The following is a 22,814-nucleotide window of genomic DNA, read 5'->3' as shown; positions in this document are numbered from 1 at the left end:
AGAAGGAAGCAGGCTCCCTGCTGAGCAGAGAGCCCGATGCGGGACTCGATCCCAGGACCCTGAGATCAGGTCCCCAGGACCCTGAGATCATGACCTGAGCCGAAGGCAGCGGCTTAACCCACTGAGCCACCCAGGCGCCCCAATGCACCGCCTTTCTAAATGAGGACATTCAGCAATTCAGGTGTTAATGACTCCTGCCCTGGGCAAGTTTTAGCTAGTGCCTGAGGGCAAATGCGGCCTTTTAAGATAAGATCTATTTGTATTTTTAAATATCCAGTAAAGTCAAGTAAATTGAGAGATCATAATTCATTCATTAAAGGGACTGGCTTTCCAATAAACTGTTTAAAACCTGTAAACAGACCAGTTTTGAGCAGTCAGCTTAAATCTAAAGCCCTCTCCCTGATTAATTGGCCTGATATGAGATCAGAGGTAGTGATTCCAGCTTACCAAAATGTAATGTAGACTACAAAAGATACACAGTTCTAAGCATACACCTTTATAGGTTCTGTACAGTCTCTATGTAATAGAGATTGAAGACCAGTTGCATATTAAATAACTCTAAAACAATGAATAATATACTCTCAATCTTAAATGAAACTTCATGTGATATTTCCCTCACATAGGTTCTACTGAAAATATGGAGGGGAACAATCTAGAAAATACTAAAGGTATCATTCATGCTGCCTCTGTGTGAAGAAGCTATTTGCTAATTTTCCACCATTCTTCTTATTATTTATAAAACGATAGTTGCTAGAGGTATCATTCTACTTTACGAATTTTTTTTAAAAGCACAAGAAAAAATAACCACATGTAAGGCCACAGAGCAAATCAGAGGACAGACAGACCTAGCGACAGACGTTCCAATGGAAAGTTGGACTCGTATCTTACCAATTTGACAACTGGATCTCAGTGTGTGACAACTCTAAGTATTATAAATATTGTAGCCTACTTGAGCACGTGACAGCTCTATCACCCTTGTCAGACATCAGAAGTAGGGATCATCTACTTTCAGCATGGAGAACATACGAACAAAAGAGCAACATTAGGGAGCAGAGGAGATGGTTAGCAGGATCTGTCTGGAATCTTGCCCACCTGTCCCACATCTAAGATGCTATTTCCTGTGTACACATGTCTCCATCATCTTCTTCACAAAGGCTTATACCAACTCTTTTCCAATGGCATATGTGATTAAACAGTTAGCATTTCTTCTTAACCAAACAACAAAAAGGCAATTACCAAAAACTAGCACTGGGTTGCCAGAAAGGCAAGTTATTCCATAAATAAGAAACTGAATCTTTTAAATCCACACTTACCAAGATGCTACAAGACTCATCCTAGTTTTTAACAACTTTCCATGTCCCAGTTTATATATCATTCAAGGCCAAAATAATAAATTTGAAAATTATGCACAACAGAAGTTGGAAAATTACACATAAATACTCAAACCGAGTGATATTATTTCTTCTGCTCAGGGGGGAAGCTTCTTGAGTGTGGAAATGAAGATACAGAGATAGCAGTCTTGGGGAAAGAACTGCAAGACGTGAGACGGTGGTGTAAGGCACTACCTTCACTCCAGTCTACACTGAGGCCACCCTGGATGCCAGCCACACGGGCAGGGAAGCGGGGACACACACACATTCTCTCAGCTTCTCACGTCCTCTTAGCTGGTTTGGCAGTTAACTGCTTTTCTCTTTCAAACTCCTTCTCACGTTGCTGCTCCCTTTCCAACTCTTCTTTCTGCCTCTTCTGCTGCAGTTTAAGGGCTCTTTTCTGTGTCAAAAAATTTAAAACCGAGAGAACAATCAAGGCTTATCAGCTGTGGCCTCATTTCAAAGTAGCAGCGCTCTGACTTGAGGTAATCCACATGTGTTAATAAATTTCATGTTTAACTTTTAAAATTGCTCTGGGTAATTTAACATAAAAATTTAATATAAAAATATTAAATACTTTAATATAAGATATACTTTAATTAATATAAAAAATTAATTTCTTACTCCAAACTTACTGAATGAGAACAGCAGGGAAAATGAAAACACAAGTATCTTAGTCCAGCTATTAGTAGAAAAGCCCAGAGTAGAATGTGTTTTAAACAGTGAACCATGAATTAAGTATGTTATTGAATATGGGTATCTAAGAAATCAGAAAATGAATACTGAAAAAAACAGACAATTAAACCTCTACTTCTATAAAGAATGTGAAAGAATTTTCGACTCACTTTTAACTTGGACGTCTTTTCATGAAGCATCAGCATCTCTTTTCTTATATTCACCAACTTAGCATGATAGTGTTTAGCTTCAGTGAACTAACCATGGAAAAGGAAATGAAAAGTCAAGTTAAAATAGGCTGAAATTTTAAAAAAGGGGGCGGGGGAACAGATTGAAATAGTAAAATGGATGAGTTATCAATTACATTTCATTCCACCTCAACTGGTCACATCTTTTAAAGCCTTAATTATCCCCACATTTTAATGCCAAAATTCAAATTTCCATTTAAACCATTAATAGGTATTTGAAAACACTGGATTTAGTTCAAATTGAAAACAGTTACTGAACATAAAATAGACATTTATATTGTGTACAGGTAATGTTTTGCTTTAAAAACACACATCAGAATCCCAAAATTTTATTAAAACTATCCAGTAATGCTATCGGTTTCATGTAAGAAAAAGTAGAACATTCTACTGTCTTGACAATGGAGAGCCTGAGCCAGGGTACACGGAACAATTTCAGTGAAGTGTCCATCCATCAGAAAAAACCAAGCTATGGCCAGAGAATCCTGAGAGGGCTGTGGACAAACCTGGTCATGTTCCTTGGGCTTCTAAAGTCAGACCAAGCAGAACCACTTCTGTAAGGACACTTTTCTTCCCAAGTCATGCTATATGTAGACATTCCATCTCAACCAGAAATGGGAGCAAAGGAAAAAAGCACCTCATTCTCAGGAGCCAAGGTTAACAGAAAGAGAAGACCAAGTAACAATAACGAGAGAAGCACCAGTAAAGAAATTAGCAACCTACATATATCCACAAGTAAAGTCTTAAGTCTGATGAGCTCTAGAACTCACAGACTCTCTTCCTTCTCTCTTTCTCTGGGCCTTACAGTTTTCAGATTCTGAATGATAACCGAACCACTCTTGGGCTGAGAGAGTTAAAAACAGGAAGACCCCTGCAGACTGAAGCAATACTATTACACCTTCTTGGTTCATTCATTTAGCATTCATTCACTCAGCAAATGTTTCTTCTGCTGCAATATGAATTCAGTGGGGAAGACAAAAGTAGGTCAGCATAGCCTTGTCCACGTCCTTTACAAGTTAGAAAACCATTAAGTGGAAGACTTTGTATTTACAAAGGCCTCTGCCTAATGCTAGAGAAGATGAACTCTTGTTTTTGATCATTACAAAGGGAAAACATTAATGACCCACATTTGTTCAACAAAAAGTCCATTTTTTTGACATACATATGAAAGTCCATAAAATCACGCAAACCAAGCTATTGCTTAAGGTGAACAGAAAGCTAGCCACAAATTCCTAATTTTTGTTAGCTCCCTGTTTCTTAAAATAGAGTATCAGTTCCTCTCATCAAAAAGCTATAGAGCTTCTGATGAAATTCACTACTATCACATATACTGAAAGATAAAAGGATCTATAAGAGGACCCCCGAAGGGTCCGTTTCAGTATTATTAGGTTATGGTATTATGAATGGACCATACAATTAAATAAAGTACTGATTTTTTTTTTAAAAGATTTTATTTATTTGCCAGAGAGAGAGAGAGAGAGTAAGCGAGTACACACAAGTAGGAAGAGAGGCAGGCAGAGGCAGCGAGAGAAGCAGGTTCCCTGCCGAGCAAGGGGCCCAATGTAGGACTCGATCCCATGACCCCAAGATCATGACCTGAGCCGAAGGCGGCGGCTTAACCCACTGAGCCACCCAAGCATCCCTAAAGTACTGATTTTTAAAAAGTCATGTAACTGATTAGGAAGAGAGATGCACTTTCCTTAAGGGAAAACAGTACCATTAAAGTTCCTTACTTTCGGTTCTTTTAGTTCTCTTTTAGAAGTCTTTCATTATTATGAGCAAATCTATTCCAGACATTCACAAATAATTTCCATTTTCTACTATAAATTCAACATTTGAAAGATAACAATTCAAGACAATGGAAGTTCTAGTAAAGTAAATCAAGGTTTCCTGTTAAAAGACAAATTCTAACCATTAAAAATCAGAGGAAAAGATCCTAAATATACCTAAGTACAAAGTTGCAAAGGATAAACCCAGCTTTTTCTAAGCCAGTTCTCATTACGCTGTGTCAACTAATCATACTTACCAAAGCATTAATATCCAACATAGAATGACATTCTTTAAATTTCGAAATCTCTTGTTCCAGTGTGTCTAGTAATACAACTTGGTTCTGTCTGAAACAAAAGCACATAGCCAAAATAAATTGTACATACTATAAGTGCTGGAATCACATTTCATCTTGGTTAATGTCAAAAGTAAAAATTAAGTTGAATATGTATTGCCTTTCTGAGACTTATTTGGCTTAACAAAATATTTTCCAAAATAATATTCCAGAGGACTAGGTGGCTCAGTTGGTTAAGTGTCTGATTCTTGATCTCAACTCTGGTATTGATCTCACGGTCATGAAATCAAACCCCACACTGGGCTCTACATTTGGCATGGAGCCCACTTGAAAAAAAAAAAAAAAAGATAAAATATCAGTAATAATGTTGTTATTATTACTTCAAAGCCTCATTCTGGTAACTGTAAATCTTTTATTCTTGCCTAAATAAATAATACTTCTATTAACTGAATCTAACTGTGGATAACTCAAATCACCAAATCATTTAAATCATTTTATTATTTGCTATTTCTAGCAACTCTATTATCCAAAATGACATAGAATCCAAAAAAGTTTTTTTATACTATCTTGCCCCAAAAACTTGATTTTATGTATTTTAAAACTGCAAAATTACCATAAAGGAAATGAGGAGCAATGACTTTTTAGGTTAGAGTTGGGTAAAATGCAGTTAGTTATCAATGCATTTAGTGAATACTAAATTAAAAGAGGTAAGTAAGATGAAAAAAAAAAGGACTAGGAAACACAAGGTTCCCCATCAAGAACCAGTTGTGTGGGGACGCCTGGGTAGCTCAGTGGTTTAAGCGGCTGCCTTTGGCTCAGGTCATGATCCCCGCGGCCTGGGATCCAGTCCCACACTGGGCTCCTTGCTCAGCAGGGAGCCTGCTTCTCCCTCTGCCTCTGCTGCCACTCTGCCTGCCTGTGCTCTCGCTCTCTCTCTCTCTGACAAATAAATAAATAAAATCTTAAAAAAAAAAAAAAAAAAAAGAACCAGTTGTGAGACCTTGGATATTTAGTTTATTTCTTTGGTCCTAAATTTCTTTATATTTATAAAGTGAGAAGGTCCAACCAGGTAACTTCTAAGGGTCCTCATTAAAATTCTGATTCAAAACCTTCCATTGAAGAACAGAAGCCAACTTCCCTGATACTCCACTCCAGATCAACCAGCGCTAGTAGCACAGGAATAAGTAACACTGTATATAGTTAAACACTTACTGTTTAAGTAAACATTAAAATGTTTAATAAATTAAACATTTTTTTAAAGATTGTATTTATTTATTTGACAGACAGAGATCACAAGTAGGCAGAGAGGCAGGCAGAGAGAGAGGAGGAAGCAGGCTCCCCGTGGAGCAGACAGCCCCATGTGGGGCTCGATCCCAGGACCCCGGGATCATGATCTGAGCCAAGGCAGAGGCTTTAACCCACAGAGCCACCCAGGCACCCCTGAATTAAACATTTTAAAGAATACTACAGGCAAATCAAAATTGGACATGATTTCCTTGCAAAACTATGCTAAACAGAGAATGAAGAAAAAAAGAAATAGCAATGAGGAGAATGAAGAGCAGTTACACCTTCACCATCCAGCAAGGAGCTTGGCATTCCCCTCAAGTAACAAGTTTGTCTGTTCAGCTCTGAGTGGAGACCACAGAAAGTGAAAAACACAACAAATAAGAGAACCCAGCAAGTCAATGGCCTGACATAAGCAGAACAGCAATGACAGACTGTTACAACTAGAAAACAGTAAAGAGAAATCAATGAAGCCAAAAGTTGTTCTTCAAAAGATCAATAAAATTAATAAACCTCTGGCCAGACACACAAGGGCTTAAGACACGTTATAGGAGATATCATCATTAATTCCATGCATATTAAAAGGATCAGAAGAGAATATTTTCAACAATTCTGTCCACAAAATTGATTACTTAGATGGAAACGACTAATTCCTTGAAAAACACAAACTTCCAAAACTCATACAAGGAGACACATAATCTACATAGGCCTCTAGTTGTTAAAGGAATTCAATCAATAAGTGAAAATACCAGAACCAGAAGGCTTTACATGTAATTGCTACCAAACATTTAAGGAAGGAATTATACCACTTCTCCACAACAGCATCCAAAAAACAGAAGCAGAAGCAGCACCTCCTAATTCATTCTATGAGGCTAACATTACACTAAAACCCAAACCAGATAAAGATATTACAAGAAAGGAAAACTATAGACCAGTATCTATCATGAACAGAAATACAAAAAATTCTCCACAAAATATTAACAAAATGAATCCAACAACATATAAAAAGAATTACATACCACAACAAGTGAGATTTATTGAAAGTATGCAAAGCTGGTTCCACATTTGAAAATCAATCTGTGAAATCCAGGATATCAATTGAGTAAAGAAGAAAAATCATTTGGTCCTATTACAAGATGCAGAAAGGTTATTTGATAAAATCCAACATCCATTTGTGATTAAAAACTCTCAACAAAATAGAAAGAGAGAGGAATCTGATCAACTTGATAAAAAAAAAAATATTTTTTTAAAGCCTATAGCTAACACCACACTTGTGAGAAACTAGATGCTTTCCCCTTATAAGGAGTAAGGAGGATTGCCTGCTTTCACTTCCTATTCAACATCATACTGGAAATTCCAGCTAATGTAATGAGAAGAAAAAGAAATAAAAGGTATACAGATTGGAAAGGGAGACATAAAACTCTTTGTCAGATGATATGACTGCCTATGTGGAAAATCCCAAAAAATCTGTAACGAAGTATATGAGTATAGCAACTTTTCAGCACACCAGGTTAATGTATAAAAGTCAGGAGTGATAATTAGAAAAATCAATGTTATCATTTATAATAACCCCCTTCACATAAATACTTTGATATAAATCCAACAAAATATACACAGGAATTATATGCAAAAACTATAAAACTCTAATGAAAGAAATTTAAAAAGATCTAAGTAATGGATATTCCAAATACATAGAATAAAAAACTCAATATTGTTAAGAAACCAGTGCTTCCCAAGTTGATCTAAGGATTCTATGCAATCTCAATTTAAAAAACACACGAAGTTATTTCATAGGTATCAACAAACTGACTCTAAAATTCATACAGAAAGGCAAAAACTTAGAATAGCCAACATACAATGGAGAACAAAATTGGAAGAATTAAACTACCCAATTTCAAGATTTACTGTAAAATTACACAAATCAAAACAGCATGATAATGGTGAAAGAACACATTGATCAATGAAACAGTATAGAATATAGAAAGCTCTTAAATAGACCCACAAAAATTGAGTCAATGGTTTTCTGACAAAAGAACAAAGGCAATGCAGTGGAGCAAGGATAGTCTTCAACGAAGGTGAGGGAACAATTGGACAGTGATGTGCAAAGAAATTAACCTAAACACAGACCTTCTAATTTCATAAGAATTAACTCAAAATGGACAACAGATCTAAAAATGTAAAACTCTAAAAAATCTAGAAGGAAACACAAGAGAAAATCTAGGGGACCCTGGTTTGGAGATGAACCTTTACACAAAATATCAAAAGTATGATCCATAAAAAAAAATGTTGGTATAAGTCAGACCTTTAAAATAAAAAACTTATAAAATTAATTAATTGATTGATTAAATTAAAAACTTCTGCTCAGGAGCGTGGATGGCATAGCTGGTTAAGCATCTGCCTTTCGGCCCAGGTCGTGATTTCAGGGTCCTGGGGTCAAGCCCCACACTGGGCTCTTCCCCACTCATTCATATGCGCACTCATTCTCTGCTGGAAATCAATAAATAAAATCTTTTTAAAAAATAAATAACTTCTGCTAAAAAACAAAAAAATAAAAAAAAAACAAAAAACAAAGACAAAACAAAATAAAACAAAACAAAAAAACTTCTGCCCTGTAAAAGACATTATTTTTTTTTTAAAGATTTCATTTATTTATTTGATAGACAGAGATCACAAGTAGGCAGAGAAGCAGGCAGAGAGAGAAGAGGAAGCAGGCTCCCTGCTGAGCCCGATGTGGGACTCGATCCCAAGACCCTGAGATCATGACATGAGCTGAAGGCAGAGGCTTAACCCTCTGAGCCACCCAGGCGCCCCTGTAAAAGACACTATTAAGAGAACAAAAAGGCAAACCAAGCGCTTGGAGAAAATATTTGCAAGACACATAAAGGATTTGTATCAAAAGTATACAAGGAACACTTAAAACTCAACAATAAGAAAATAACAAAACCAATTTAAAAATAGGCCAAAGATCTGAATAGACACTTAGTGTATAATCATGGATTTGTTTGATCTTTGTCCCAGGTTCCTGACATGCCTATTTTAAGACACTTGTAAGTCCCCAAATGATAGGAGTATCTTCATTATTCACAAATCCCTCTTGGAGCATCCCAGAGTTTATACTAATGAGGTGATAAGGGCTGGTCATGCAGGAAAGATCAATCATGTGGTTAAAGAGTTGGGGCTTTGAACCTTGTAATATCAGTCCTCATGATACCATGACTGTTAGTAGTCTTCTCTCCACAGAAGGGAGGTGAGGGGAGAGTGCTGGAGAGTGAGTTCAATTACAAGGCCAATGATCCAATCAATTATGCTTACAGAGCGAAGCCCCAATAAAAACTTAAAACACTGAAGCTCATGGGGAACCTGGACGGCTCAGTGGGGTAAGCATCTGCATTCCGCTCAGGTCATGGTCTCAGGGTCCTGGGATAGAGCCCCACGTCAGGCTCTCTGCTCAGCAGGGAGCCTGCTTCCCCCTTTTCTCTCTGCCTGCCTCTCTGCCTACTTGTGATCTCTCGCTCTGTCAAATAAATAAACAGGCTCTTAAAAAAAAAAAAAAAAAACACACACCAAAAAAAACACTGAAGCTCAGTAGCACTTTCTGGTTGGTAAACACATTTTTGTGCCAGGAAGATCACGTGCCCTAATTTCACTAGGAGAAGGGCGCCTGGGTGGCTCAGTTGTTCGGGCATCAGCTCAGGTCATGATCCCAGGGTCCTGGAATCCAGCCCCGAATGGGGCTTTCTGCTCAGCAGGGAGTTCTGCTTCTCCCTCTCCCTCTGCCTGCTGCTCCTCATGCTTGTGTTCTCTCTCTCACTCTATATCTCTCTGTCAAATAAATAAAATCTTAAAAAAAATAATAATAATTTCAATAGGAGAAAACACTGAAGCTCTGTGGTGAAGATAACTCCCAAACCCCACCCCTATGTGTCCCTTCATGCGGCTGGTCCTGATGTGTATCCTTTATAATAAAACAGTAATTCTAAGTAGTGTTTTCATGATCCTTAAGTCTAGACACTCTAGAAGAAGATTCCACAGAATATCTAGCTACCTTATCAGGCAGAAATGACTGGCTTTCCTTTCCCTTAAAGTTTTGTATAATCTATGGCACATATGCTGGGAGTGACTGGGAGGCCTTGATGCAGTATCTGGGGAATGATCCTGCAAGAAAAAAACTATTTCCTTGGAAGGTCGAAGCATGAATTATCTCAAAGTGAATCCCGCTAAGGATACTTACAAGTACTTTGCTAGAGACTTTTAGGACCTAGGTCCCAGAACCTCTTTTTTCTTTCTTTCCAATGTTCTTAAATTGAACACATGTATAAGAATATTCATAACCTTTCTTATATATAAAGTCATGTTTTGTTCTTGGTCTTCCCTACCCACTGTTGGCTACAAAGTGAACTTGATTTGTGTCTACTACAACCTTCTCCTTCACCTCTGTAGGCCTATAAGCCTACATGTAAACCACATGTAAATGGCTTAATGAAAATTAAACTGTTTGATAACACAGCCAGTACAGGATCCCAGCTGCCTCTCAGTTCAGTACTCCTCCCCCTAAAACTTTAACAGCAGTGGGATTTGTGGAGAGAACGATGGAAGAGGCAACTACTAGAAAACAGCTCTCTTTTTTCTTTCTCTGAAGTTTGCATATCTTTCCTTAATGCTACAGAGGTGTAACTGCTTACTCATCATATTTAGTTATTAATTCTACCACTAACCACTGCCTGTGTAATCTTTTTCAATTTACTGACCTTTCTGGACCTCGGTTTCCTCAACTATAAACAGCAATAATATTAATACTACATAAGGTGTTGGGATTGAGATATAGTATACAATGTCCTGGGCAAGTAGTCTATATAGTAATAGCAGCTGAGTTTACCATCATCATCATCGTCGTCACCATCATCATTTAGGGGCCTTGGAAGGTGAGATTACTTAAAACACTGAATTGTAGCCAATGTCATCAATTAAACTCTACAATTAAACTGTGCTTCCCAGCTCCCTGTATGCAAACTGCTATTCAGACATGTTTTGCTTGCAGAGTTTATCTTTCTTCAGTCTGACATACTTCATCCAAACTCCCCTACAAAATTTTTATGATTTTTTGCCACAAAAATGGACTGGCTTTCAAATATAAGGAATACGGGGCCTTGAGAAGATCACATTTAAAACAAAGACTGATCACTGGAACATCGATGAAAAGGGGCAGGTCTGTCTGCCAGTAATTAGTGCTGAAAACTGGAAGCAAGAAACCAAAACCGACCAAGTAATCCTGTCCCTCATAGCACTGGTGAATGACCACCAGATGGAGCACCCACTTAGAGCTGATCTAGCTGAACAATACTCTAAGGGCCATAAAAAATTCTGTCAGAATGCTGAAGAGTTTTCAAAGAAATACAGGGAGAATTGACCTGTGGACCAAACTCTGCCAGGACTGATTCTAGTAAGTGTGACCGGAGACCCCAAGCAGTGCATTCAGACACCCCTGCAAAGCAGGACTCTGTGGAAAACTGACACGTGCCGCCACCTGGCATATGCTTGTGGCAGTTACTTTCTACAGTTTTCTTAATCAAAAGTGGTCTAGGGAGCCTGTAAAGGAAAGATTAAAAATTTAAGATGTTCTAGTTCTGCTTTCTTTGTTTTAAAAATCACTGCTTCAATCTACTTAACAAAAAAAGAAATACAAGGACTACCACACACTAGGGATTAAAAAAAATGCCACTGGAACTAGCAGAAAACCAGGAGTGCTGCCAACTCCCTAACTCCAGGAGGATCCCACATAGAGGAGAACACAGCACCACTTTCACACTCATTTATCACCTTCAAATCCAAGGACTGTAACATTCCTTACTAATATGTAGAAAATGGACAGTGGTTGATTGATCCTCTCCTTTTGCCCTACTACAGGCTTTTAAGGTAAGTTTTCAAAGCGTAGGTCTTAGAGCAGCAGCAGCTCATAGCTGGTTCATAGCTAACGACCACGAAAAGAAATGATAGGCCAGTTTGGGCAACCAAGCAAGGTCCTACCCAAGAGGAAGTACAAGTTCAGTCTGCTCTTCTGGGAGCTGATAAAGTTAGTATTTATTTTGCATATTGATCCTACTTCATGAAATCCCTTTTTTCTCTTGGTACATCCTCCAATCCTTTAGTTAAGTAGACTTATCTGCTAGAATTAAATGGATCCTCTCAAAAAAAGACACTTACAAACTTTTATCAACTCACGCAAACCAGTGACTGAAAACAAATGTGGCTCTGACGGAGGCAATTTTGCAACACTACTCAAAAACTGGCGTCTGCCCATCCCACAACACTCCCAGTAGGCAATGTTTTCATAAAATAATGGTAAAACACCAAAACTAATCAAACAGTCCAGATCAGATTTAGGGGTACCTCTTATAAAAGACCAAACACTCTAAAAGTAATATTCATATCACTTTTTACATTTTAAAGTTTTATTCATTTAAGTAATCTCTATGCCCAATGTGGAGTTTGAACTCTGGACCCCAAGATGCAGAGTCACATGCTCCTGCTTCTGGGACTGAGCCAGCCAGGCACGTCTCACTTTTTAACATTTAGATTACTAAGTACTCCTTCACTCCCAACTGCCACCACTAAAGACAGAACTACTCAATGTTACAAAATGTTATACCTTAATACAGTTTATATACACATATACAATAAGTTATAACTATGCCAAAGGGGAAATGAGTGCATCTAAGGTTTCTGTTAGCTCACGTGAGTTCCTGAAGAGCTTGTTTTGATCTCTGCAAATCTGGCAGGTAGTGAGAAAGCAATCCTTCTGCCAGCTGCTCCACAGCTTTGTCCTCTACAGTCAAGTCCTCTAGTAACCCTTCATCTGGCGAAGTGTCACTTAAACCTGTCCCCAGAAAAAAATTAGATGTAGGAGTTGTGTAAATGGACATGGGGGTAAGAGAGTAGAGGGGAGGGAGGGGGTTGGCAGTGGGGTTCAAAGCACACACAGGATACTATAGGCATCCTTCCTTTGTTTTTTTTTTAGTTTTACCTTCTGAGAGTCCTCTAAAAAACAGGATATGAGCACTCAAAAAATGTTTTTAAACTACTAGTATAAAGAAAAATCTGGATTAAAAGAACATTAACACCTGCAAAACATATTCTGTGTGTTTACGTATTTTCAAGGGCAGAGGATTTACAGTTTTCAATGGATTATTAAGAGTCCCCCTAAAAGTGGGAAACAGTCACTGAATGAAAACAATATATTCGGGGCACCTGGGTAGCTCAGTGGGTTAAAGCCTCTGCCTTCGGCTCAGGTCATGCATGATCCCAGGGTCCTGGGATCAAGCCCCGCATTGGGCTCTCTGCTCCGCAGGGAGCCTGCTTCCTCCTCTCTCTCTGCCTGCCTCTCTGCCTGCTTGTGATCTCTGTCAGTCAAATAAATAAATAATATCTTTAAAAAAAAAAAAGAAAAGAAAACAATACATTCTTTTCAAAAGCATGCAGAAACGCAATGCCTAAAATAATTTTTTCTTCAATTGAATATAAGTAAAAATGTGAGTCAACATTTACTTTGCATATAGCTTGATATATTATTTACATGTAAAAGGAAGGTTGTTTATCATTTGTTAGAAGACTTTCAAAGGATTTCTCTTGAGACTTAGCACCTTAATTTACCATAGAAAATAGTGTATAATAATTGCATGCAAATTTCAACGTAATGCCAGGAACTATGCTTCATACTTCTCTGAATAACAGTGTAAGCACTTGTATCAGCCATTCAAAAACATCTAAAATCAAGAGCCATCATTTACTACTCCTACCAAGTAACAGTAACATGGCAAACAACAGCAACTTTCTTTAAGGAAATATAGAAAACAAGTATTACAGACAAACAACAGAAACGTCAACCTTAAGGAATAACAACTAATACACTTCCCTTATATTATATAAACATTTTAACTCACAGACCTCCCCCTACTCTACCCCAATCTTCTGGTTTATTATGGAAGAATCTAACTTACCTTTCTAAGTACATCAAGTCACTAAATTCAAGGTACTTTATCTTGAGAGGTAAAGTAAGGAGGTAAAGGGAGAGATTAAGGAAAAAGAAAGGGGTCCTTACCCTACTCATACAAGAAACAATAGATAAACACTAGTATTAATACGAGGTACTAGTGTACCAATTTCCAAAGTTTTAAGAATAAACTAAGCAACTCCCCTTCTCTGAAAGGGCAGGGGATCATAATATATAATAAGTGCCATTAGAGAAAAAGAAACTGTTATGGGAATTCAAAGGACAGAAAGATCACGTTCATCTGCGAAGTCTGGGAACAACTTCTAAAAGGAAGTGTGGGAACTGGAGCTTAAGCTTGCAGAATGGATATAATTTTCTTTTTAAGTATCACTCATTGTAAGAACTTGAAATACAAAAGAGAGAAGTATAAAGTGAAAAGTAAAAATACTATTTCTTGCGGCACCTGGCTGGCTCAGTTGGTAAAGTATGTGACTCTTGGTCTTGGGGTTATGAGTTCAAGCCCCACGCTGGGTGTAGAGATTTCTTTAAAAATAAAATCTTAAGGGTGCCTGGGTGGCTCAGTAAGTTGGGCATCCGCCTTAGGCTCAAGTCACGATCCCACTCTGGGATTGAGCCCCACATCAGGCTCTCTGCTCAGAGGGAAGCTTGCCTCTCTGTCCTCCTTCCTCTGCCTGCCACTCCCACTGCTTGTGTGCTCATGTGTGCTTTTTCTCTCTCTCTGTCAAATAAATAATATATTTAAGCAAATAAATAAAATCTTTAAAAAAAAAAAAAACTTTCACTCCCTTACACTAATCACACTGTGGTTTCATACACAGGCTTCAAAAAAATTATCTCTGCATATCCATGCATAAACCCTGTTTTTAGGGGCACCTAGTGGTTCAGTTGGTTGGGCAACTGCCTTCAGCTCTACTCATGATCCCAGGGTCTTGGGATCAAGCCCCACGTCAGGGAGCCTGCTTCTCCCTCTCCCTCTGCCGTTCCCCCTGCCTATGCTCTCCTGCTCTCTCTCTGTCAAATAAATAAATAAATCTTTTTTTAAAAAATTTTTTTATTTGACAGAGAGAGAGAGATCACAAGCATGCAGAGAGGCAGGCAGAGGGAGAGGAGGAAGCAGGCTCCCCGCTAAGCAAGAAGCCCGATGCAGGGCTCAATCCCAGGACCGTGAGATTATGACCTGAGCCGAAGGCAGAGGCTTCAACCCACTGAGCCACCCATGCGCCCCAATAAATAAAATCTTAAAAAAAAACAAAACCCTTTTTTAATCATAAATGAAATACAACACATATTGTTCTTCTCTTAAATATACATTTTAGATGACCTTCAATATACATATATATGCATTCACTACATTATTTCTAACATAATAGAATTCTACCATATTTTGTTTACTAGTTCTCTATTATGGACTATTCTCTGTTACCCGTTTGTATCCCTCCCCCACTCAAAAATCCTTTTGTTTAAGTCCCAACCTCCAACATAAAAGTATTTGGAGGTAGAGCCTTTGGAAAATAATGAGGTTTAGATGAAGACATGAAGGTGGGGCCCCATGATGGGATTATTATTCTTAAAAGATAAAAAGAATCCAAAAGTCTCTCCCTCCACTGTGTGAGGAAACAGTGAGAAGGCAGTTGTCTGCAACATCAGAAGAGGGATCTCACCAGGACCTGACTGGCCAGCACATAGATCCTGGACTTTGTAGAACTCCAGAACTTCAAAGAGTAAGTGTCTGTTGTTTAAGCCACCCAGCCTACGGTATTTTGTTGTGGCAGCCCATGTAGACTAAGATACCTAAGAATTGGTATTTAGGTTATTTTCACTTTTTGCTATTTCAAACAATGTTACCATTAGTTTCCTTGCTTGTCTTTGCATATCCATGTCAATGTTTCTGTAGGATAAATTCTTAGAAATAGAATGATGGGATAAACGGTTTATGCATTTCTTAAACAGACATTGCAAAACTGCCTTCCTAAGATAGGGCACCAGTTCATACTCCTACTAACAATCTTTGAAGGTCACTATTTCCAAATGGGTAAGAGTTCTAAAGGAGAGGAAGGAATACCATATAGTTAAAAAAAAAAAAAAAGGCATTAAAAGGAAAGAGGATGTAGTTTGGAGTGTCTAGAACATAGGACATATGCAATAGTGACCTTATAAGACCATGTGGCCAGCCCATGAGGAACCCTGAGTGTCAAGGGATTTGGCTCTTTGGTAAGTAATAAGGAGCCATTTTAAGGTTTCCAAGCAAGAAAATTACATGACTGGAGCTGTATTTTTGGGAAGTGATATGACAACAGTGGGACAAGTGCAGTGGAAGAGTAAGACTGTAAGTGGATAGCCTTAGAACTGTCCTTGAGAGTGAAACTAGAGAGAGGAAATGGAAATTGCATAGCAGAATCCCCTAAATGGAGGTAGGAGGCAAGTGAGAGGAAAGTCAAGAGTAATGTCAAAGTCTGAACTGAGAGTGACTTGGCACCATTAATAGAATCAGACATTGACTTTTACTTATGCACACCCTATATGCGAGGTTAGATGTCAAAATATCCAGAAAGCAGAGAGGCAAGTGAACCCAAGCTGCACATATACACAAAGGAAGTTATATTAATAGAAGCAGCTTATGAAAGAGTAAAGAGGGGGCGATCACTGAGGAAGAGCATGACCAAGAAAAAGCTGAAAGCACTATATTTTTAAAAGATTTTATTTATTTATCTGACACAGAGAGAGAGAGAGAAATCACAAGTAGGCAGAGAGGCAGGCAGAGAGAGAGAGAGGGGGGAAGCGGACTCCCCACTCAGCAGAGAGCCCGATGCGGGGCTCGATCCCAGGACCCAGAGATCATGACCTGAGCTGAAGGCAGATAACACTGAGCCACCCAGGCGCCCCTGAAAGCACTATTTTTAAGCAGCCCCTCTATTCCTAGAACTGGAGGTAAAAGAAATACATAAAGCCCTGCAGCCTTCCTCATTTGGGGTTCCTCATCTGAACAGAAACTGTTTTGACGATTTTCTCAATTCTCCTAAGGATGGGACATAAATAGTACCACTCAGGATGCCTGGCAAGACAATTTATTACAGTCAATGAATGCCTTTGGGTATTCGGGCTTAAATCTCTCCAGGAACTCAGGCTGAGAAAGCTGCTGGAGGAATGTCAACAAGCAACTCATGGGTGTGCGGTCAGTAAAACGTGGATACCTCAATTCTCTGAACCACAGAACCGATCTTTCTGACAGACGACTCCTCAAAAGCTAACATAACCAACAGCCAACGACACACGAACGCAGAATGACCTCACCATCACCCGCCCCCCAAACACCGCCTTCCCCCCAGACTTCGTTTCCCACTCATGCAGCTCCGCACCGGGGCTGACGCGATGCCCCATTTCCTCGCTGGGGCCAGAGCCTCCGAGACCAGCAGCCCTGCCGCGCGAAGGAGCCGGGGAGACCCAGCCCCTCGGGTCCCGGCCGCCCGCCCCGCCCCATTGCACGTACCTGGCGTCAGCTTCCCGGCCCCGAGGCCGTGGGGTGGCCCTGCCAGGACCCCGTCCGGGGACGTCGGCCCAGGAACACTCATGTCCTTCCCGCTGGGAACAGGGAAGGGGCAGTTGCCCAGACGGCCAGATGCAATAAGAGAAGACCCAAGGCGTCCAGCGCTCAGCCGGACAGAAGCGGCGGTCGCACCCGGAAATGACGAAAGCGGAAGATGGTGTGACCGCGGGTCCGCCCCCCTTTTCTAGCCTCCACCTGCCCGACCACTACCCGCCGTGCTCCCGGGACTGCGCGCTGACATCGTAGTCGGGTAGAGGGCGCGCTATCATTAGACTCTGCGCAGCCGGGGTCGTGTTCCTGCGACCGGTGGTCGCGGAGCGGGTGGGTCGCGCGTAAGGGAAGAACTTCGTGTTGAACGTGATCGCGCAGTCAGGCTTTGTTCACCGAAGCAGGCACAGCTTTTCAGCTTGTCTGTGTTAAGGAAACGCTTTAAGAACAAGGACTGCATGGTTTTCCTGCGGTTCAGAACATTAAAAAAAAAAAGAGAGAGAGAGAGAAAGAAAGAAAAACAAAAAGTAAAAGAGTGTTTAGCTCTTTGAGCTTCGTACTTGCTAACTGGAGATTTGCTAGGATTCCCGTCTCCCCTTGTTGATTGTAGATGAATGATTTTAAGGCCTGGGTTGCAGTATCTACTGGACAAATTGATCCAAATTACCGGAAACTGCCCATATAGAGATCCTGCGGGATGATGTCATGATTTTATCAAAAAAACTTAGAAATGGGTAAAGGCAGCCTCAGGCCAAATGCAAATATAGTCCCTCCCTACCTTAGACCATCTCACCTTGAGTGTAATAATGGCTTTCTGATGTTGCACCCCCAAATTGCCGGTTCAGTGTTTTATGGGGCAGCCAAAAAAAAAATTTTTTTTAAATGTGGATTTATGTCAAGCCTCAGAAACATGCACCTGCTCCCTGTTGTTCTTACCAGTGCATTCACACTCTTTTGGTCTCCTTTCCTCTCAAGATCAGCTCCTTACTACCTGTGGTAAGCAGAATAATGCGCGCGCGCGCACACACACACACCGCAAAATGTACACAGTCTTAATCCCCAGAACCTGTAAATATGTTAAATTTCACCCACAAAGAATAGTTAAGGTTGCTAACCATTTGGCTCCCAAACAGATTATTTTGGATTATTAAAATGGCCAAATCAATCACAAAGGCCTTTGAAATGAAGAGGGAGGCAGAGAGAGATGGGACTACGAAGAATGATGGGAAAGGCTTTGCCCACCAGTTCTGTGGTAACCTCTAGAAGCTAGAAAGGCAAGGAAGTGAAATTCATCCCTAGAGCCTCTAGAATGGAACTCAGTCCTGCTTACACCTTAATTTTACCCCAGTGAGACCTGTATTAGACTTCTGACCACAGAACTATAAGAAAATAAATTTGTTGTTTTAAGTTTGTGGTAATTTGTTACCATGGCAATAAAATAATGCACTACTCTTCAAACATCCTTTGTTCCTTCCCAACATATGACTAAAACTATGCCCTTTGATGTCTTCAGTGTTCTTGGTCATGTTTCAGTCTGGAATATTCTATTTTCAAAGTCCTACTCATCTTTCAAGGCTTGATCTAAATAATACCTTTAAAATAATTCACAACTCCCCTCCCCTCTCAACTTCCAGAAATTATAGTAATAATCTTTTCTCAACTACAAAGCATCTTGCTATTTAGCTTTTAATCCATTCTTATATGAGTTATTTCCTTTGACTTCCTTTCATTAGATTTTATTTTTTTTTTAAGATTTATTTATTTATTTGACAGACAGAGATCACAAGTAGGCAGAGAGGCAGACAGAGAGAGAGGAGGAAGCAGGCTCCCTGCTGAGCAGAGAGCCTGATGTGGGGCTTGATCCCAGGACCCTGGGATCATGACCTGAGCCAAAAGCAGAGGCTTTAACCCACTGAGCCACCCAAACACCCCCTTTTATTAGATTTTAAACCCTAAGCAGAAAGTCTTACTCAGAGAAAACCATAATGAATTTTCAATAAATGTGTACTGAATAAATGAAGTATTGATTGTCCAGAGCCAAATTCCAAATACCTATCATCTCCAAAGTCTGAATCACACAAGATGGCAATAAACTGCCTGGTCACCCTAGTTGATTATTAGTATTATCCCAACTATCTATTAAGGTCCTTTAGAAGAGACCTGTGTCCTACGGGTTATCTATAACCTCTTTATCTCCTAGAACAGTGTTAACCCATATTACTTGGATTTTAAAAGACTGGTTGTTTGAATTTAATAGGATGAAATTAAACTGTCACACCCTGCTATTTTTATTATCTTGTCCTCTCTTCTCTTTTGCTTTCGGGTAAGATTCATGTTAGAGATTTTGATGAAGTTTCTTTTTCAACATTTTACTTAAATAAAAAAAGCATCAGCTAAAGAGACAAGGAGGACTTTCTGCCGGACCCATCTTTCTTTCCTCCTTCTCCTTTTCCATCTTTTCCCTGCAGATTTCAGCTCAATACATCAAGTGTTTGTTGAAGATCCACTGTGTTCCACCCTCCATTATGCAGGTACTGTGCATTTGACACTACATTTGAGAGAGAGCTCAAAGCACAAGATTAAAATTTGATGCTAAAGGGATGCCTGGGTGGCTCAGTTGGTTGGGCGACTGCCTTTGGCTCAGGTCATGATCCCGGAGTCCCGGGATCGAGTCCCGCATCAGGCTCCCAGCTCCATGGGGAGTCTGCTTCGCTCTCTGACCTTCTCCTCATGCTCTCTCTCACTGTCTCTCTCTCAAATAAAATCTTTAAAAATAAAAAATTTGATGCTGAAGACATAAGTTCATTGAGTCATATATGTCTTTCAAAATATCTTTCATCTCCCCATTGGTAGGGGCTGTCCTCTCTCTCTCTCTCTCTCTCCCTCTCTCTTTATTCGAGAACTCATGCAAAATATTCCAAATGAGTTTTAATCCTCGTCTTCCTCCTCTTTTCTCTCCTGGTTCAACTGGAAGTAACGCGATTCATAACTCTCTTTGCTGTTAGCAACTACACATAACCAATCACCTTGATTATTCTTCAAATATTTTTTGGTGAGATATTTCAAATGCCTTTTAGAAAAAGACACCTCAGAAGTTACAGAAATCTTGCTCTTTCTCCTTTTAATGGTTACAACCTCTCCACCGAGATTCCCAGCTCTTCCATTCACTTATTTTCTTTTCTAAGTCTAAGCCTGTTTATTTGGTCACCTTGATTCTCTCTTCCAGAAACTGCTCAAAATTGGCACCATCCATGATTCCATCTTCTAGAGGGTGAGTGCAGTCAAGGGTAAGCTTCAGAACTTGCTGCTTTTTTTTTTTTTTTTTTTTTGGCTCCCTTTCACTAAAAGCTTTTTCTTGGGCACCATGGCAGCAGTGGAGACAGAAAGGGGCCATTCTCTTTTATGCTTCAATCCATTCCAAATACCTTAGTTCCTAAGATTGGACTAGACATTGTATGTTGTTTTAAAAAAAAAAAAGGAGGTAGACATTCTGGTTCCTGTCCACCAATAATTTATATTCTACCATTTAATGTAGTAGACTTGGAGAACATGACAGTAAAGTGCTAAATTATGTGGAGCAGGCCTAGAGGATTGTCAAGGGTATAATGATGTCATGTTAGTTTCCTACTGTTGCTATAACAAATTACCACAAACTCAGTAACTTAAAACAATACAGATTTATTATCTGACAGTTCTGGAGGTCAAAAGTTCACAATCAGCCTCAGTGTGCTAAAATCAAGCTGTTGGTAAGGCTGGTTACTCTGGAGGGTCTGAAGAAGAATCTGCTTCCTTATCCTTTCCAGCTTTAGAGACTGCCTTCATTACTTGACTCCTGGCTCCACGTCTCATTGCCTTTTCTCCCTCTACTACCATTGTAGAATCAACCTCTTCTCCCTCTGATCCTCTGGCTTCCCTCTCAGAAGGACCCTTATGATGACATTAAGCCCCCCTGCATAACTTCTCCAATCTCAATGTCCTTAATTTAACCACATCTGCAGGGTACTTTTTGCCCTGTAAATCGTATCACAGATTCTAGAGAATTGAAAGTGGACACCTTTGGGGGCAGGGGCCATTATTCAGCCAACCACAAATGCACAGTTATATAGGACACAATTGGGAAGTAACTAGAGAAATCTTTAAAACTGAAAAGAGGAAATGAGCTTAAGCCAAACCTTGAAGGTCAGATAAAATGTAATATGCAGAGAAAAAACAGTAAATCCTTCCAACAGGAAGAAAACACCACAAGTGATGAAACAATACTTCGGACTCAAGGACCTCAATACCCTGGCTTTGGGGAAAACAAAACTTACACAGATCCAACAGTTAATAGAAGAACCTAAAGAACCTAACATGAAAAAGGTATTGTATAGTCTTTTAGAACAAAATAACTTAAGACAAAAGATAACATGAAGTGTAGTCATATAGCTCTGAAGAAGTTGGTCCAAAGAAATGATGTCCAGAAAGAGTTAAATACTGTATGTATTCATAGCAAAAGGAAAACATGCCCATTGGTCCCTGAAATCCAAAAGAGAAGGAGCAAATATAATGTAATCCATCAAAACCATTTATTTGGGGCACCTGGGTGGCTCAGTGGGTTAGGTCTCTGCCTTCGGCTCAGGTCATGATCTCAGGGTCCTGGGATCGAGCCCCGCGTTGGGCTCTCTGCTCAGCAGGGAGCCTGTTTCCCTTCCTTTCTCTCTTTGCCTGCCTCTCTGCCTACTTGTGATCTCTGTCTGTCAAATAAATAAATAAAATCTTTAAAAAAAAAAACATTTATTCATCTCAATTTTGTGGTTTTCCTTAAATTTTCTTACATCCTTTATTTTTGCTAACTGAAAAGGAATAAGGATGTGGGGGATTCAGGTAAAGAAAAAAAATGTTCATCATTAAGACCTTCTATTCCTTTTATTGATCAACAATGTCCTATATTTAGAATGTTCTAAGATTGATAAATCTACTCCCAATTTGACCTACTTCTCTCACAGGATTTGCTTCATCTTCCCCTTTATTTTTTCTCCATCCTTTTCCAAAAACGAAAGAAAAATGGAGGAGAGGGGACAAAAAGATTTGAGTGAGGAGGTGTTTGAGTGGCTCAGCTGTCTTGCCTTGTCTGCCTTTGACTCAGGTCATTGATCTCTTGGTTCTGGGATTGAGCCCCTTAATGGGCTTCCTGTTCAGTGGGGAGTCTGCTGCTCCCTCTGCTCTGCACCACCCACCATGCTCTCTCCATCTCTCTCTCTTTCAAATAAATCGATAAAATCTTGAAAAAAAAAAAAAAGAAAAGAAAAAGATTTGAGTAAAAAAGATGTAGGAACCAGGGCCTACAGAGAAAAGGGATGATAAAGGGAAAGATAAACGGGAGAAAGACATTACAGCCCATGACCTTTTGGTTCTGGTGGATTAAAGCATAGCAAATTTGAACACACTCACACAAGGTATATGCTCACAAAATAATGAAAAAGGAAAGAAGGAGGGAGGGGTGCCTGGCTGGTTCATTTGGTAGAGGATGCTATTCTTGATCTCAGGGTAGTGAGTTTGAGCCCCACCGTGGGCATAGAGATTACTTTGAAGTAAATAAAATCTTTTAACAAATAGAAAGGAAGGAAGGAAGGAAGGAACTGAAGATAGGAGACCAGAG

The 22,814-nt window shown here is 39.6% G+C and overlaps 1 protein-coding gene and 1 pseudogene across 1 annotated transcript; both read right to left on the bottom strand.

Moving 5' to 3' along the window:
* Positions 1 to 1,183: 1,183 nt before the first annotated feature.
* BLOC1S6 (biogenesis of lysosomal organelles complex 1 subunit 6) lies at positions 1,184 to 17,624 on the bottom strand. Its single transcript, XM_059181451.1, has 5 exons — positions 17,132 to 17,624; positions 12,369 to 12,510; positions 4,317 to 4,404; positions 2,216 to 2,302; positions 1,184 to 1,770 (listed from the first exon to the last, which is right to left on the bottom strand). The coding sequence occupies exons 1-5, from the start codon at positions 17,211 to 17,213 to the stop codon at positions 1,651 to 1,653; spliced, it is 519 nt and encodes a 172-aa protein (XP_059037434.1). The 5' UTR covers positions 17,214 to 17,624; the 3' UTR covers positions 1,184 to 1,650.
* A 2,480-nt stretch (positions 17,625 to 20,104) lies between these two features.
* LOC131835316 (large ribosomal subunit protein eL22-like) lies at positions 20,105 to 20,542 on the bottom strand (annotated as a pseudogene).
* Between the last annotated feature and the right edge of the window lie 2,272 nt (positions 20,543 to 22,814).

Source organism: Mustela lutreola, chromosome 7 (assembly GCF_030435805.1).
Source record: "Mustela lutreola isolate mMusLut2 chromosome 7, mMusLut2.pri, whole genome shotgun sequence".
In the NCBI taxonomy this organism is placed as follows: domain Eukaryota; kingdom Metazoa; phylum Chordata; class Mammalia; order Carnivora; family Mustelidae; genus Mustela; species Mustela lutreola.
This window is presented reverse-complemented; position numbering and strand designations above follow the sequence as displayed.

What these genes read in the sequence shown, in the direction of transcription:
- BLOC1S6 (XM_059181451.1), bottom strand. Translation starts at nt 17,213, where the DNA reads ATGAGTGTTCCTGGGCCGACGTCCCCGGACGGGGTCCTGGCAGGGCCA. An exon ending in TGTTGGATATTAATGCTTTG is followed by an intron (nt 2,303 to 4,316) that starts GTAAGTATGATT and finishes TTCCATGGTTAG; the next exon opens with TTCACTGAAGCTAAACACTA. An exon ending in AAAAGACGTCCAAGTTAAAA is followed by an intron (nt 1,771 to 2,215) that starts GTGAGTCGAAAA and finishes TTTTTGACACAG; the next exon opens with AAAAGAGCCCTTAAACTGCA.